Source organism: Aquarana catesbeiana, linkage group LG05 (assembly GCF_042186555.1).
Source record: "Aquarana catesbeiana isolate 2022-GZ linkage group LG05, ASM4218655v1, whole genome shotgun sequence".
Taxonomy (NCBI): domain Eukaryota; kingdom Metazoa; phylum Chordata; class Amphibia; order Anura; family Ranidae; genus Aquarana; species Aquarana catesbeiana.
In genome coordinates this window covers 225,830,842-225,848,126 of record NC_133328.1, presented here as the reverse complement: position 1 = coordinate 225,848,126, position 17,285 = coordinate 225,830,842, and the positions used below count along the sequence as shown (strand labels likewise).

The window sequence follows — 17,285 nt, the reverse complement described above, 5'->3', positions numbered from 1 at the left end:
TCATGAAGGAATTTGCCGACATGCCGCTCCTATGGGAGACACCCAGCGAGAATGTTGGCTGATTTTCCCTGACACACCTCTTACACAAAGTCCAGAGCACATTTCACTGACAGCTGTTTGCCTACGCTGGCTGCATGCCCAGCACATAGTATGTGGCTACAACGTGTCATTCTTTTTCCAAGAGCAATATAGAAAGAACATCGCATTCTAACAATGATTAAAGATGTAAATGCGAGGGTGAAATCCTGGGTGCATGCAAAACAAAATACACCTTTATTTCAGATGTTATGAGCATGCTAAAAGTTATGCTATCCTAATGGCCTTTAAATGGCAGTGTGTTTAGCGTATATAAAAAGCAATGAACAAAACAAACCTAGATAAAACGGCTACTGTTGGTTAATGAAAGGTATGTGGATCGACTGTAAGCTGCAAGGTTGTGCCACATCCAAAATTCAAATATACCAAGACAAGAGAAAATTCCCCTAGTGGTGGACTTTAAAGGCACATGTAAAAGAACATATAAGGAGTTTATGAGGTATGTATAACAAAATTATTTTATTAGTTAGAAAACATGGTAAAAACAACAAGCGACAAAGATGTCATAAAGAAGATTCTTAGTGGGGAATGTGAATCATATATTAGTACACAGATATAAAGTTGATACCAATATTTTTGCACCCTGCATCCAACGCGTTTCGGAGTTACTCGACCTCCTTATTCAGGGGTGGATATCGGTTTACAAACAATTCTATTTTGGAAACAATGTATTAACAAAAAGACAATAATTGAGTAAGTCTATATATCCATAAAGGTATACAAACAGACTGTATTCTTTCATTAAATTCCTACTTACATTGGTACTGTATAAGCTGACTTGACATTCCAGAATAATTAAAAACAAAGGCACTGACATTGTCTGTCTATCCAGCGTATTCCCGATTGTGGTGGGTACAGGTTTAGTCACATATTCCAAATACCATTACTTATGCGTAACATAATAAAATTTAATGCGTCTAAGGGTAGAGAAAAATTATTTTTCCAAAAAGAAAATGGGAAAAAAGGGCCCAAAAATGGGGGGGCCCGTACAGAGGTTTTAAGACCTGGAGCTCCACTGAGGCCGAGGGCGGATCCTGCAAAGAGTATAGTAATACACATATGTAATACCCAATCATTTTAATCGTGAATTAAAATGGATGCTTAATTAGTAATAAAAGTAAACCATACCTGATAGTCATTCAGTGGATGGTTCAAGAGAGTGTATATGAAGTGACATTGGTTCAAGGAGTATGTCTTGGATAACTGGGGGTAGTAATAAAAAAAGAGATAGGGGCGTAAGAGTACGGTTCATTAGATAAATTAGTTAACCCGCAATGCATTGATAGTAATCAATGCATTGAGGTGTATCAGTATCCAAACACGCTAATGGCACTAAATCACAATAGATTAGTATAGTATAAAACGTAAAACATGAAAGTGGTTGGATAATATAACAACCACTTCAAGTCAATCAAAGTAGGCAGTGTAAAAAGGAAACTAGATAGATGGAAAATAAATGAATTCAAACTAAATACTGCCCCATTATATAGTGAATATAAATGCAGAAGTTGCATACTGAAATGACATGGGTAGAGGTTGGATTCAAGATTAGATCCAATAGTGGTAATGAATAAAATAAAATAAAGGGAAATACTGCTTACTTTTAGCACCCAGAAGCTGGAGGTTTGCTCAGGCCGAGATCATCCTGCAGAGTGCAGATTGTAGCAGATGTCTCGGCGTGAGCAGTGTCTATGTATAAATAGCCCTCCTCCCCAATCAGCTGCTGATAAGAATAGGCAGCAGCTGACTGTCAGACACGGAGGAGGGGCAGGTCCGCCTAGTATGGCCCCCCGGGCGGAGCGAACGCCGCCAAGTCCCTAGCGCGCATGCGCGAGTGTACGTGTCGGGACGTGGCCACGCCTACTCCACCCGCCGACACGTTCAGCTTCCCCGACGGACTGCGCATGTCCACCGGGGTCGCAAGATGGAGGCCAGTGTGAGATGGAGTTACACTGTAGCCTCACAAAGAAAAACCCTGACGGCTTTGCGTGCTGGGCGAGTTACAGGTCCACAGTATGGTATAGTGTTGTAATGTAAAAAACAAGGCGAAAAAATTTGCTCAAGGTTCGAAATTCAATGAGAGACTGCCACAAGAAAAAAGTCGGGAAACTGATATTTGACAGACAAAATCTTACAGGATGAGATGGCAATTTCAATATGCAAATTATATATGACATTGGAAAACACAAAAATGGATATAAATAGGGTACAATAAAATAGAATGAGAGGGGAGAAAAAAAAAGACCATTATTGATAACGACTAATCCAAATGCTAGAAAAGTTTTTCTACAGAGTAACAACGTCAAGAAATGTAAAAAGTATGCATATTGGGGATGTTCGTCAGATAGTACAACCACACCTTTGTAATGTTTATAAGTAGAAGAAATTTATGCAGCAATAATCAATAGTATCAACCATAGGTATGGATCAGGGTCAAAAGATGAAACAAGTGTTAGGGCATGAGTGCAGAATGGAAGATTTCATGAACATATGAATGGACCTAGTAGAACATACATTGTAGTAATTTGACGACATCTTAAAAATGTACCCCGTATGGGACTAGATAGAAAATAAGACGATGGAAATTTCTAAATAATAGCGTGCAACCTAGTGCTGAAAGTCAGCTGGGTGTTCTCTTGTCGGCTCAAGATCTTACTGATACTGAAAGACGGGGATACTTTGAATCGCAATGTGTCTTATCATAATCTTTGATCATATATAACGGAAATTTGTTCACAGTTAAGCACAGCATATAAATGGCTGGAGAGGAAGCCCCGTCAAGGTTGGAGTTAGAGAGACCACCAGAAAGTGTAAGTGTTTTACGCTTTATACTATACTAATCTATTGTGATTTCGTGCCATTAGCGTGTTTGGATACTGATACACCTCAATGCATTGATTACTATCAATGCATTGCGGGATAACTAATATCTAATGAACTGTACTCTTACACCCCTATCTCTTTTTTTTATTACTACCCCCAGTTATCCAAGACATACTCCTTGAACCAATATCAGTCACTTCATATACACTCTCTTGAACCATCCACTGAATGACTATCAGGTATGGTTTACTTTTATTACTAATTAAGCATCCATTTTAATTCACGATTAAAATGATTGGGTATTACATATGTGTATTACTATACTCTTTGCAGGATCCGCCCTCGGCCTCAGTGGAGCTCCAGGTCTTAAAACCTCTGTACAGGCCCCCCCATTTTTGGGCCCTTTTTTCCATTTTCTTTTTGGAAAAATAATTTTTCTCTACACTTAGACGCATTAAATTTTATTATGTTACGCATAAGTAACGGTATTTGGAATATGTGACTAAACCTGTACCCACCACAATCGGGAATACGCTGGATAGACAGACAATGTCAGTGCCTTTGTTTTTAATTATTCTGGAATGCCAAGTCAGCTTTTACAATACCAATGTAAGTAGGAATTTAATGAAAGAATACAGTCTGTTTGTATACCTTTTATGGATATATAGACTTACTCAATTATTGTCTTTTTGTTAATACATTGTTTCCAATATAGAATTGTTTGTAAACCGAATAAAATAATTTTGTCATACATACCTCATAAACTCCTTATATGTTTTTACATGTGCCTTTAAAGTCCACCACTAGGGGAATTTTCTCTTGTCTTGGTACTGTTTGGTTAATGCTATCATACCAGCCAAGGACAACAATAGAAATAATACAAGTGTAAAACATGCAGAACACCTTGTAGAATATAAACCGCAACAACACAAAAATATATATCGATCTAATTATTTCTCCAAGCATTACTGTAAGTTTAATCACACCATTCAAAAGAAGGGTTCAAAAATACTTGCACCCTACTACAGTTGTACCTTTTTAAAAGGTGAATAACGAACTATACTGCTTTAGTATCCATTACAAAGCTAAGTTATGCAGACAAATGGGAACACTTCAAAGCACAATATCATATGGCATATCTTGTAATCATTTTATACAAGGCATTTCTATGTACCCACATCCTGCAGCATTTTTGCATACTGCTATGCAGATGCTATAGTTAAGGCCTTATTGGTAAAGTAATTACCCTTAAAAAAAAATACTGTAATTGACCCGTAGAGTAAACCACAGGTGTCAAACTGGCGGCCCTCCACCTGACAGTTACAAGCATGACTCCCAGAGGCATGATGGGACTTGTAGTTCCACAACAGCTGGAGGGCCACCAGTTTGACATCCCACTTAAAAAAAAAATAAATAAAATTGTGGAAAGTGTACTTATTTGCAGTCAACTTGTAGATAACAAATGGTGGGAGGCAATGACATGAAATTTTGACCTCATAGGCTCCTTTCACACGATGATCGGGTTCGCCTGTCAATTTTTTTGGTAGGCCCGATTGGACCGTCCACTGCCCTCTATGGAGCAATAGATGTAAAGGGACATGTGTCCGTTTACACCCTCCAATCCTATCTGTCAAAAACAGATAGATAAGGGATCCGTTCCCCATCCGTCTGGCGGATCAGATGACAGTCAGAAGTAAACGGACAGTTGGTATGTTTCTATCCAATGGTGTCCGCTCTGCATAAGCAGAGCAGAGATGGACCTATCATGCGCCTGCTCAGCGGGGATCAACAGACAGATCCCCTGATGAGCAGGCAGATCTGCTGGTGGAGTCCACCTGTCTGAAAGAGCCCAGGCCTAGACTAGTCTCAAGGCCAGATTTAGAATTTAGGTGGTCTGCAGGACTTGAGGTTCAGTGGGTCCCTCATACACAGGAATTAAAATGCATGGCAAATTACAGTATTTACACATCAAACTCTGTTTATTGCATGTCACTGGAACTGACAAGCTATACATACTTAGTAAGTGACATGACTTAAATATCTATAGTAAATACCAGTAAATACATGCTAGCAATACTCCAAGTAGATTTTTAGGTAAGAATTACAAAGAATATAGCTATGCTGCCATATACTCTTTAGTTTCCATAGATAACAATGGCTGACTCAACAATTTACACAACAAAATTATACTATGAGCCTGTCAGTTCAACCCTTCTAAGTTTATTTAAGCTAACCAACTAATCAATACCTATGGAGTTGGTGTACTTTCTCAGTGACAGTGACACATTTTACAAATGCATGACACAACACCACTATGCAGTAGTCAGGACACGCACATACGTTTTTTTAATTGTAGACTACTTTCCTCAAGGGGGTAAGCACTATATCTGTGGTTCACTTGAGCTGCCAAAATCTGTTTAAAACTGTTACAATACCAGAGCATAAACTTTTACAGATTATTGCAGGCAAAGTTTTGCTTGCCAGGATAAATTTAAAAAAATGTATTTATTATATTTTTGTATAGCAGGGGCTCCTTATTGTTAGTGGGCCCAGAGTAAATGCCCTCTTTGACCCCTTATAAATCCAACAGCCATTCTCATTACCTTCCCCCAGTATGAGGGGTGGAGTTACTTTGGTCTCCATGTTAACAACTCCCAACTCCCAGTATAATAAAGAATTAGATTTGACATGTATCTACCATGCTTACATTGCCCTAACATTTTTGGGGGATAATAAAACAAATGTCATTTAATTGGTTATAACGGATATTATGTTTCAGATAGCAGTAATTGGATTCAGGATAAGTCCACCTTTATGGGTAAAATAATAAATGAACACATTTTACAGGGAAAAAATGTGCATTTATTATTTTTTTCACAAGAGTCTGCAAAGAATTGCACCTGCGATCAGGGAATTGCCAGTGCAATGTTTGGCTCTGTACAGGCTGTCAGTTTCTAAGCTATAAGAAGTGTCAATGAACTATGAGGTGGCTCATGAGCGGCCTCGCAGGCCACTGGGACCTAAAAGCCATCTGCTGTGGTGGAAGACGGGACTCGAAATTTCTGCATTCAAATGAATGACGGGCTGCCGTGATGATTTTCAAATGTCAGTGGCTGCAGGGGAGAGGAAACCCCACCGTCTGTCACAGGAGAAGAGTTTGGGGGAGAGGGGGTGAGGAGCTCGAACATGTGACATATTACCCCCTATATACTGGTGTAACATGTTTTAAAAAGATAAACTTAGCCTTTAAAGTGATACAAAATGCTATCCTTAGTCTCCAAAAATAATCCATACACTTCCACAGCTTAGAGGCCTTGTAATCTATTTTTTAATAAGTTGTTTCTTGCTGTGGTTTTCTATCTCTGTGTAACGTCCTCCACAAGCTAACACATTTCTCATTTTCCCCTCAATTTTTTTTAAACCAGAGTTTAGTGCCACTTGAACAAAATTAAAGAACAAAGGCAGTCTCTAAACTGGTAGTCCAGCAAATATAACACAGTTACGCACACAGTCCTAGCACGTCAATGCATTGTCCAGCATCAAAGGCTACCAGACACAATCTGCCAGACAATACTAACATGGAAAGACATAAAATGGAATGGCTTTAATATGTTCCAAATCTCTACATTTGAATTGTTATAGTAGTGAAGCCTTAACTCTCATGGATAGCTATTTTTTTATTACTTATTGACTTTTTTTCCTCTCCTCCAGCATCTCGAACAGCTCTGAAGGAGACCAGTGGGCCTTTATATGAGGGCCTTGCAGCTTTACGCTGGTCTGACATTTCTACTCCGACAGGCGCAGGAAACAAGTGAATAGCAGCACTTACAGTACATCTTTCCCTGAGAGGTAAGGCTGCACAATTATTATAACTTATGGGTGGAGATTCAGATTTTTGCCTATTCTTGACTGTACTCTATTTAAAATCACATCGCCAACATTCAAATGATCAATCTTTAGTCAGCTGTTTATAGTATTTCCATTTAACCACAATAACAGTTATTCAGTCTGACTTCACTGAAATTAGGTATTTCACACTTTTTGGTGTTACTGCTTACTGTGGTATGCAGAGTCCATTCATGCCAGTACTAGCCAAGGTCCTGTCGTAGATGAACTGCTAGAATTTTACCATGTGAATTCTTGTACTTTAGTTATGGTTAAATTGCTTGGATAAGGTATGTGTTTGTGTCTGGAGGGAAGTGTACACTCACACGGTTTAACTCTCTACATTATCTATCTGTGAATAAAAAATAAAACAAAAAAAATAACAAATTCACAGCACATCTTTGTCATAATTACCTCCCTTAAAAAAAAAAAAAATGATCTGCCTTTATGCTGTATTGCAATCTACCTTGAATTATTTTCTTATAACTGTTAGCCATTGGTTTAAACAAATATTAAACGACAAAGAGAAGATCACTTAATAGAATATGTAAGAGAATCCCTAGGATGTTAGTTATCCTGCAGATGTTTTAAAGATTTCAAAAACATAGCATTGACTTTTATGTCTCTGAAAAGGAAGTAGACCAATGTGAACAATTTGGAATTTACGAATTATAGTAGCAATATACAGGAAATACACAAGGTTTTTAAATGGAACTTTGAGTCACTGGCCACTTACCTTGCTTGTTGTTCCAGGCATACAGCTCTTTAACACCCAGATCATTCAAGGATTGGGACATGTCTAGTTCCTCTCTGCTGATTGCATCTCTCAACAGGGTGACATTTTCATGATGAAATTCACACTTTTCGCACACAGCTGGAAGAATGTTCAACAATGGCACCGCTGGATTGACTCTCACAACAGCTTTCTGGGTGCCAAGATAGTTAACAATCAGCCGGACAGTTTTCTGGGGAATACAAAACACAAAGGCCAAACCATTGGAATCTGTCCACCCTGTCTACATTCTGCCACTGTACAGTGTGATGGAAAGCAAAATGGTCTTCCTATGTTCACCTGATACCTTTCATACAGATCCAGTGACTCATTAACATCTAGCTTGAAAAGGGGGTGGATCAGGTCAATTGAAAAAAGAGCTGGCTGGCTGGGTGTACAAAGCTGAAAGGTGCTCAATACACAAATGAAAAGCACAATCGCACCTGGATTTATTTTACATTTCCTATGCCTGGCATGTTGACAATGTGTTAGGAGGATTCACCTGAGTAAAGGAGAAGCTTGAAAGTCTTTATGCATCAGTGATGATGAAGTCATACAAGCTAAAGGATGTACCCAGTTAGGGATAAAAAAAAAAAAAACAACAAAGCATTTTGTATTATGCAAGATGTAGTACAAAAATATGCATTACATTGTTGCTTCACACAAAACAAAGCCAACTGAAATAAACTCCAGTACTCACAGTGCTCATAATACAATTCTCGTGACATGCCTGGATAAAAAAAACAATACCTTAAACTGGCTGCTCAAATGCACGGAAATCCTTTATAGATAAACCTAATTCTGAAATATACAGTATAGCCATGCATTGAACCCAAGGCTCTGAACACTACAGCATATTAGTAAGATATTTATTTATTTTTATTTTTTTTGTTTTTGATTCTGAAGAAAGCTACACATAATCAAATAATCTCATAAGGCCATCTATCAGTTTATTCACCATTAACTATGGATTTTCAACCAAATTGCAATACATAAAATTGAGAAAATGAATCTATCTTGGCTTCCAAATTGCATGTTTTATGAATAATTTTTACATTTCAGTAAATGTTCATTTATGATCTTTAGCCAACTGAGGTTATAAAGTCTATGAATAAAACCTGCCACTATTTGACGTTATTATCTTTTCCAGTTACAGTGCCTTGAAAATGTATTCATGCCCCTTGAAATTTTTCACATTTTGTTACGTTTCAACTAAAAACATAAATATATTTTATTAGGATTTTATGTGATAGACCAACATAGAGTGGCAAATAATTGTGAAGTGGAAGGTAAATGGTTTTCAACAGCCCCCCTTTACTCTGATACCCCTAACTAAAATCTAGTGGAACCAATTGCCTTCAGATGTTACCTAATTAGTAAATAGAGTCCACCTGTGTGTAATTTAATCTCAGTATAAATACAGCTGTTCTGTGAAGCCCTCAGAGTTTTGCTAGAGAACCTTAGTGAACAAATAGCACCATGAAGGCCAAGGAAAACACCAGGCAGGTCAGGGATAAAGAAGTGGGGAAGTTTTTAAAGAAGGGTTAGGTTATAAAAAAAATATCCTAAGCTTTGAACATCTCATGGAGCGCTGTTCAATTCATCATCCAAAAATGGAAAGAGTATGGCACAACTGCAAACCTACCAAGACATGGCTGTCCACCTAAATTGACAGGCCAGACAAGGAGAGCATAAATCAGAAAAACAGCCAAGAGGCCCATGGTAACTCTGGAGGAGCTACAGAGAGCCACAGCTCAGGTGGAAGAATCTGTCCACAGGACAACTATTAGTCGTGCACTCCACAAATCTGGCCTTTATGTAAGAGTGGCAAGAAGAAAGCCATTGTTGAAAGAAAGCCAAAAGAAGTCCCGTTTGTAATTTGTGAGAAGCCATGTGGGGGACACAGCAAACATGTGGAAGAAGGTGTTCTGGTCAGATGAGACAAAAAGTGAACTTTTTGGCCTAAAAGCAAAACGCTATGTATGGCGGAAAACTAACACTGCACATCACCCTGAACACACCATCCCCACCGTGAAACATGGTGGCAGCATCATATTGTGGGGATGCTTTTCTTCAGCAGGGACAGGGAAGCTGGTCAGAATTGATGGGAAGATGGATGGAGCCAAATACAGGGCAATCTTAGAAGAAAACCTGTTAGAGTCTGTAAAAGACTTGAGACCATGGCGAAGTTTCACTTTCCAGCAGGACAATGACCCTAAACATACAGCCAGATCTACAATGGAATGGTTTAGATCAAAGCATATTCATGTGTTAGAATGGCACAGTCAAAGTCTAGACCTAAATCCTATTGAGAATCTATGGAAAATTGCTGTTCACAGACGCTCTCCATCCAATCTGACAAAGCTTGAGCTATTTTGCAAAGAAGAATGGGCAAAAATGTCACTCTCTAGCTGTGCAAAGCTGGTAGAGACACCCCCAAAAAGACTTTCAGCTGTAATTGCAGTGAAAGGTGGTTCTACAAAGTATTGACTCAGGGGGGCTGAATACAAATGCATGCCACACTTTTCACATATTTATTTGTAAAAAAAATTCAAAACTATTTATCATTTTCCTTCCACTTCACAATTATGTGCCACTTTGTATTGGTCTATCACATAAAATCCCAATAAAATACATTTACGTTTTTGGTTGTAACATGACAAAATGTGGAACATTTCAAGGGGTATGAATACTTTTTCAAGGCACTGTAATTTGTATCCATGATCAAACTCAAGAAAATGTGGAAAAATAATGCAAATATGAAATGTAGTACTTAGACCAGAGGTTCTCAACCTTCTAGGGCCGTGAGCCCTTGATAAAAATTCCCAAGTTGTAGGGACCCCTAACAGTAAAATTTTCATAGCGTGGGTTGTCAGCACCCAAGGGAAGACAAGTAATTTGCACCCCTAACCCAAGGACATTTAGAGCTCCCTGAGTCCCTTCCACTCATACAGTATTAAAACCCCTTATGGTACATTTTAGGATGTACTACTCTTTGTTCTCCTTTCTTTCCCTTTTATCTCTCTCTATCCTAATGTCTTGGAGTTTTTTTTCCCATCCCTCTCTCTAGCTGTCTTTATTGTTCTTTCTCTTATTCTTTCTCTCCTTTTTCTTTGTTCCTCCCCATCTTTTCCTCTCCCTTCCATGTATTCTCTATTTGTATTCCTTCTCTTACTCCTTGGTGGTGGTGGTGGTGGTGGGGGGGGATGGGATGAGTGGCAGTGCTGGTGGGGGGTGGGATCAGTGGCAGTGCTGGGGGGAGTTCTGATCAGCCAACTTAGGTGCTCTTGATCAAGGTCATCTGCTGATCTGAGAACTGTAGTGGGTACTTTTAATGGCAACATTAAACACAGGTAGTGTTATTCACTGTGTCTCCGGCTTCACTGTGTCTCCAGCTCTGAGGTGTCTTGCAGCAGTGACACCTATGCCGAAATTTAGGACATAGGGTCTCCTCCAGCCCCTCCCACTTCACATTCCTTACTAGTCAGCTGATCTCTAGTCTCTGCCCCCCAGCCATGCCGTGAACTGAATGGGCGGCTGCGAAGAGGCTGAGTGGGTGGCCTCCAGGAACAGCCCAGCTGGGCGGCCACAGGCTCCAGGGTCAGCCCTGCTAGGCGGCCGCGAGAAGGCTGGGAGAGCGGTATGGGCTTCAGGAACAACACAGGATTCGGTGACCCCTGGCAAATTGTCATTTGACCCCTGAGGGGGTCCCGACCCCCAGGTTAAGAACCACTGACTTAGACAGAGTAACATTTATTTTGCTGAATATTGCTAGGCTATAGGGAACACTTGCAGTAAAATCTTTGTGCCATACTTTTTTGGTGTGGGGTTTAAACAAAGCATCTGCAGCTCCCAAAACAGTAAAAAACGTATAATCTACAATAAGTCACAACACTAACACTTAACCATCCACTACCTGAACACTTAGTACTTAACCCTAGAATAGATACTTGGCGCTTCATTTTTCTAAAACTAACCCATGCTTGTCAAGCCAGTATTTTTTTTTTTTTTTTTGGGGCTGCATGATGCTTAATGGTTTAAAACTGGACTCCATTCTCATATTTCCAATAAGTACACATGCAATGTATCATGGCTTGATGAAAAACACATCACTCTTCTCTTCCCCTTCTGCATGAATATTTTTATTTTGACAGCTGCTCCTTTTGAAGGCTGCATGACTCCTTGTATCACTTGTATCATCTAAGCTGCTGTCAATGGTGTAGTTGTTCCCAACAGTATGCGAGTGTTGTCATAATAGCATAATAGCGCTAGGGTAATTTCTGGGTGTTACTTGCAGCATTCTTGCATAGTAATGCAGCGACACTTTATGACCATGCACCATCCCACTTCTCCCACCAGCCATAGCTTAGAGAGATAAGGATGGCTTGAAGTAATAACTTTTTTTGCACAGTGGATAAAAAGGAATCCTAGTAATTCAGTAACATTAATCAATGTTAATTAATCAACCAATGACACTCTGAGGGCAGAACAAACAACATAATTTGTTGCTATGATAATGATGGCCAGCTGGCTGACACCATGGCAGCACATGACTCGATCCGGGGCAGGCAGCATGTAGGGCTGCCCCCCAGATTTCAAGAGATGAAAAAAGTGGGACTCCTCCCACATTCTGCCCTCTGCTGTGCTGCTGGAGCCAAAGAGTAGGGCTCTGATATGAAAAAAGGACTTTGTGACAGGGGCCTCTGACATGATGGGAGACCTCTGGTGTCTTGGATAACACTTTCATCTAGCAGTAATAGGGTCGCTGGTTCAAATCCCAACCACGACACCATCTGCCTGGAGTTTGCATGTTCTCCCTGTGCCTACGTGGGTTTCCTCCGGGTACTCCGGTTTCCTCCCACACTCCAAAGACATGCTGGTAGGTTAATTAGATCCTGTCGAAAAAATGGCCAAATATGTGTATGTTGTATGTGTTTGTAAGCGTGTCGGGACCCCATGGGGCAAAGGACCGCGCTATACCGCAGATGGACAATGGCGGCAAAAGCGCCCTGAGGTGATTCAGTTCGCATAGGTAGCGTTATACAAGTCACTCATTCATTCATTCTGATGTCATAGGGGGCCTCTGATGTGAAGGCGGGACCCTGATGTAATGGGTGGCCTCTGATGTGATGGGAGGACCTCTGATGTAAGGGGGGAACCTCTGGTTAGAAGGGGGGGGCTTTTGATGTAAAGTTATTTTCATCAAGGATGTTGTTTGCATTGTCCCAGCCTCAGATTTTCTATAGATAAATAACATATATATTTTTTACATTTTAGACTGGAGCGCCTCAAGATTTTGTATACTTTTAAAGGGTGCTGGGTCTGAAAGAAAGTTTGAATAACATTAGTCTAAAACATGATAGTGTGCTAACACATTACCTTTCAGCAGAGATGGGACGAGATTTGATCCATCTATGGCCAGGCTGGTTGCACTGAAGTCGATTCATCGATTGACTCAGTACAACCAGCCTGACTCTATTTTTGCATGCAATCACTGCTGCCAGCTATAGCCGCTAGCAATGATCATTGTTTTCTGCAAGAATGGAAGGCTCCCCCATCAAAACTGAATGTGTTGATAGGGGAATCAAGGAATTTTCTTTCCTTCCACTTGTGGTAGAAGGAAAGAAAAGTTGTATAATCTATGGCTTGCTTTACAGTTCCTAAAGATTATTGTAGGAGCACATGTATAACACAGTGAAAGCTGGGAAATTAGTTTGCTCTGCCCAGATTTAATGAGAGTTATAAACTGATCTGCTGTTTTCCATTTTTCTCTGTACAACAATCCAACTGCCAGAAGAACTCTTGCAAATAGTCATACATAGTTACATGTGCTGTGGCTTTTGACACTCCCCTGATCTCTACTTCCAGAGCGTTGGGAATGAAACAAAATCTAACAAAAATGTAAAAATGTCCAACATTTTTCTTAATTTTCTGGATGACAGCGTACACACTGCTGAATTGCTCTCTAAATAAGGCTCCATGCACACTGGATGATTTGAATGCTGCTCTTAGCGACGTCTGGCATTTTTATTTTTCTTCCTCTAAATGCCCCTACATATTAGCCTATGTGTTCATGCACACACAGGCATTCAGAGGAGTTTAGAGGCAGGGGCATTTAAAAGCAGAAAAAACCCACTACCAGTGCATCTAAGAGCAGCAGTGTTTTGGCAGAAAAATGCTTGATGCACCTACACATGTTACACGCGTCTAGGAAAGACGGCCAAAGCGTCCAGTGTGTACGAGGCCTAAATTTAGCAAATATCAAAAAATGAAGATAATTATGAATGTGTATGAATACCCTTAAACTTTATGATGAGCTTAATCTAGACCTACATTTAATACAGAATGCATTGTACTAGCCATAGAGCATATGTACAGTACAGCTCCCTTCTAACTTAATTGGCTTGTGATTTTTATTAATGCCTAAAATAATATATAACAAGAAAACGTTGCATGAAAACACTAAGATCAATAAAGATGACATTTTCAGTTCTTGGGCTTGACCACTTGCACACTCACAAAAAAGAATATGTATGTGTACTTAAGCATTTTTAATGTAATTTCCTTTATACAAGTAAACCATCAGAAACATTAAACTTTCCTTTAATCTGGGATTCATTAAAATAAGCCTATCCTCTCCTAGAGAGAAATGCACAGGTCATATTTACTACTCATCATTTTAAACACCTATTTGCGGATTTGGGAAGATCAAATACAGCAGTTCTGAGATCATGCAAGTAGACAGCACTACACCCTAAAACATAACCTGGCTTTATGTTATTGTAGAGCCTCCACAGAGAAGCTTGTGAGTGATTCTGATTTATTTGTATCATTTGCAAGGCAATGAAAATGCACAATTTGGAATAATAATGATGGAGCATTAGGCCTAGTGTACATGGGACGCTGAGGCAACCTCTTCTGAACAATTTTTTTGACAGCTTGAAACCGGCGTTTAAAAACGTCTGTTTAGCCGCGTTTGCATGCTGCGTTTAGTCATGTTTTTCCGCATTCGCGTCTAGGAGCGTTTATTTAAGATAACTTCTTAAGACCCTCCCAAAGCACAAAAAACAGTATTAATTAACTATTTCAGCCATTCTGTGAGACCAGAGTGAGTAGCAGCAGCTGAGAGAACAGCAGTGTACTTGTATCTACCTCAATTTCGGTGCTTTTACTATGGATCCCATAATAAGCATATGTGAGGAAATGCTCCTGACATTGCTGTTGATAAAGCTGGAAAGACGTCGGAAATTGCGCGTGAAGACCAGAGTTCGTCGCTACTGGACTCATCCATTGATTGTGCAGCGCATGTCTGTAGGATATTTTTCCAACATGTATGTACAGCAATGTTAGTGGTGTACTGGATTGGATCATGGGCTGATAAGGGGTATATAAATCGTTTATGAAGCATTGCAAGCAATTAAAAGTTTTTAAAATATTTTTTTGTGGTTTTTAATTGTTTGCCACCATTCTTAGGTTTTGTAATGTAAAAAAAATAGGGCACCTTTTAAAAACGATTCTAAGTGAAAACACGGCTAAACGCCGGTGCCGCGTTTACGCGCATTTAGCGTCGGAAACTTCAGCGTCTGAATTCATTTTTTTGCCTTCAAAGAAAAGCCTCTAAACGCAACTGCCTAAAAACAACATTAAATGAACCTGTGTACATGTACACATAAGATAACATTGGATGAGTTCAGGGGCAGCTGAAAAAGGCATCCAACTGCCTCTGAACATCTGTTTACCAGCAGCAGTGTACATGAGGCCTAAGGTGGAAGTCCATGCAAAAAATCCCTGCATCTTTAGCCACCAACATTCTAACACTAACCTCTCTAGCCCTGAAAAGAAAAAATCAGTATACTTACGTTTTCTGCAGGCGATCTGACCTGATCTCCAGCGGCGGAAGCTCTGATCCCATGCTGAGCTGTCAGCCACGGCTTCGCTGTGTGGGTGGGTGCAGAGTACACATCCATCAACGGAAGCCCCATAGTGACTCTATGGGTGACGTCACTTCCAATTAATTTCCCAGCCGTTGTCAGACATGTATTCAGCAGAGCTTCCGCCGCTGCAGATCGGGTCGGATCGGCTTCAGAAAAGTTATGTATAATGTTTTTTTTCTTTTCAGGGCTAGAGAGGTTAGTGTTAGAATGTTGGTGGCTATAGATGCAGGGATTTTAGTTTTTGCATGGACTTCCACTTTAATTGAACAAGCTGAAGTTAGAAGCTGATTGGTTACTATGCAGAGCTACACCAGATTCTGTGTGCACCAGTTTTAGTAAATATCCACCAAAGCCTTGAACACTTAAAGCGGGGGTCCACCTAAACCGCCAAAAAAAAAAAATATTAAAAGCCAGCAGCTACAAATACTGCAGCTGCTGACTTTTAATACATGGCCACTTACCTGTCCCAGGGTCCAGCGATGTCGGCAGGCGACGCCGAGAACCCGCTCGGTTCTCGGTAGCTGCCGCCGCCATCCTAGGTGAGGGAATCGGGAAGTGAAGCGTTGCGGCTTCACTTCTCGGTTCCCTACTGCGCATGCGCGAGTCGCGCTGCGTATCGTAACTGGTCCCCGCTATCTCCTGGGAGCTGTGTGTTTCCCAGGAGACAGTGCAGACTGACAGGAAGAGGCATAGACTCCCATGGGAGTCTATGCCGGAAGTGGGTGCAAATACCTGTCTTAGACAGGTATCTGCACCCCCCTCCCCCCTGAAAGGTGCCAAATGTGACACCGGAGGGGGGGAGGGTTCCGAAAAGCGGAAGTTCCATTTTTGTGTGGAACTCCGCTTTAAGGTGGAGTTCCAGGCAAAAAGACAACTCGGTCTCAAACAATGCCCACCCCCCCCCCTAGTTTTTGTATATATTCACATTTTTTTTTTTTGTCTTTTTGGTACCTTTTCTGCATTTTTTCATCAGGGCGTCCGTCCTATGTGGCTGCATCGAGGTATGTCGCTTCCGGGATTGACACGAGGTATGTCACTTCCGGGATTGCAACCGGCCCTCCTCCTTCCCCCCCCACTGCCTTCTGGGACCTGTGTGTGTCACAGAAGATGACAGGAAGATGATGGGACCATTCAGCAAGTGCTGCACGACTCGCGCATGCGCAGTGGGAAACTGGCTGTAAAGCCTGAAGGCTTCACTGCTGGTTTCCCTTACTTGCAATGTTGGCACCTGCACCTGAAGCCGATGGACAGATCGCCGGCTACCTGGACAGGTAAGTGTCCTTATATTAAAAGTCAGCAGCTATAGTATTTGTAACTGCTGACTTTTATTTTTATTTTCCCTAGGCTGGAACTCCGCTTTAAGGGTTGATTTACTAAAACTGGAGAGTGCAAAATCTGGTGCAGCTGTGCATTGTAGCTAATCAGCTTCCAGGTTTTTTTATCAAAGCCTCATTAAACAAGCTGAAGTTAGAAGCTGATTGGCTATCGTGAACAGCTGCCCCATATTTTGTGCTTTCCAGTTTTAGTAAATCAACCTCTTAGTATCTAAAAGTAAATGTTAGTAAAAGATTGGTGACAAGCACAGTCTAACATCTGTTTAGAATCATTAATTGGAGCTGAGGTATTCACTTGCTTTAGCACAAAACATCTGAAAGGGATTGTAAAGGCAGAAGGTTTTGTTATCTTCATGCATTCTATGCATGAACCGCAGCTCTGTGTCTGAATGGATACACGGAGCTGCAGCTCGGCTCAACTCCCCCACAGCAAGCTGCTTG

General features: G+C 40.6%; 1 protein-coding gene and 1 long non-coding RNA gene across 4 annotated transcripts in view; one reads left to right on the top strand and one right to left on the bottom strand.

Moving 5' to 3' along the window:
- The window catches only part of COBL (cordon-bleu WH2 repeat protein), a 586,035-nt gene that overhangs the window by 391,613 nt on the left and 177,137 nt on the right, over nucleotides 1-17,285 (bottom strand). For all 3 annotated transcript variants that reach the window (XM_073630596.1, XM_073630595.1, XM_073630597.1), the window contains one exon: nucleotides 7,541-7,769. In XM_073630596.1, coding sequence (XP_073486697.1) covers nucleotides 7,541-7,769 — 229 coding nt within the window. The remainder of the gene's footprint in view (nucleotides 1-7,540; nucleotides 7,770-17,285) is intronic.
- LOC141144676 (uncharacterized) overlaps nucleotides 1-17,285 on the top strand; it is a 71,901-nt gene that overhangs the window by 35,237 nt on the left and 19,379 nt on the right. The window contains exon 2 of the long non-coding RNA XR_012244438.1: nucleotides 6,631-6,768. This is a non-coding gene — a long non-coding RNA (uncharacterized lncRNA). The remainder of the gene's footprint in view (nucleotides 1-6,630; nucleotides 6,769-17,285) is intronic.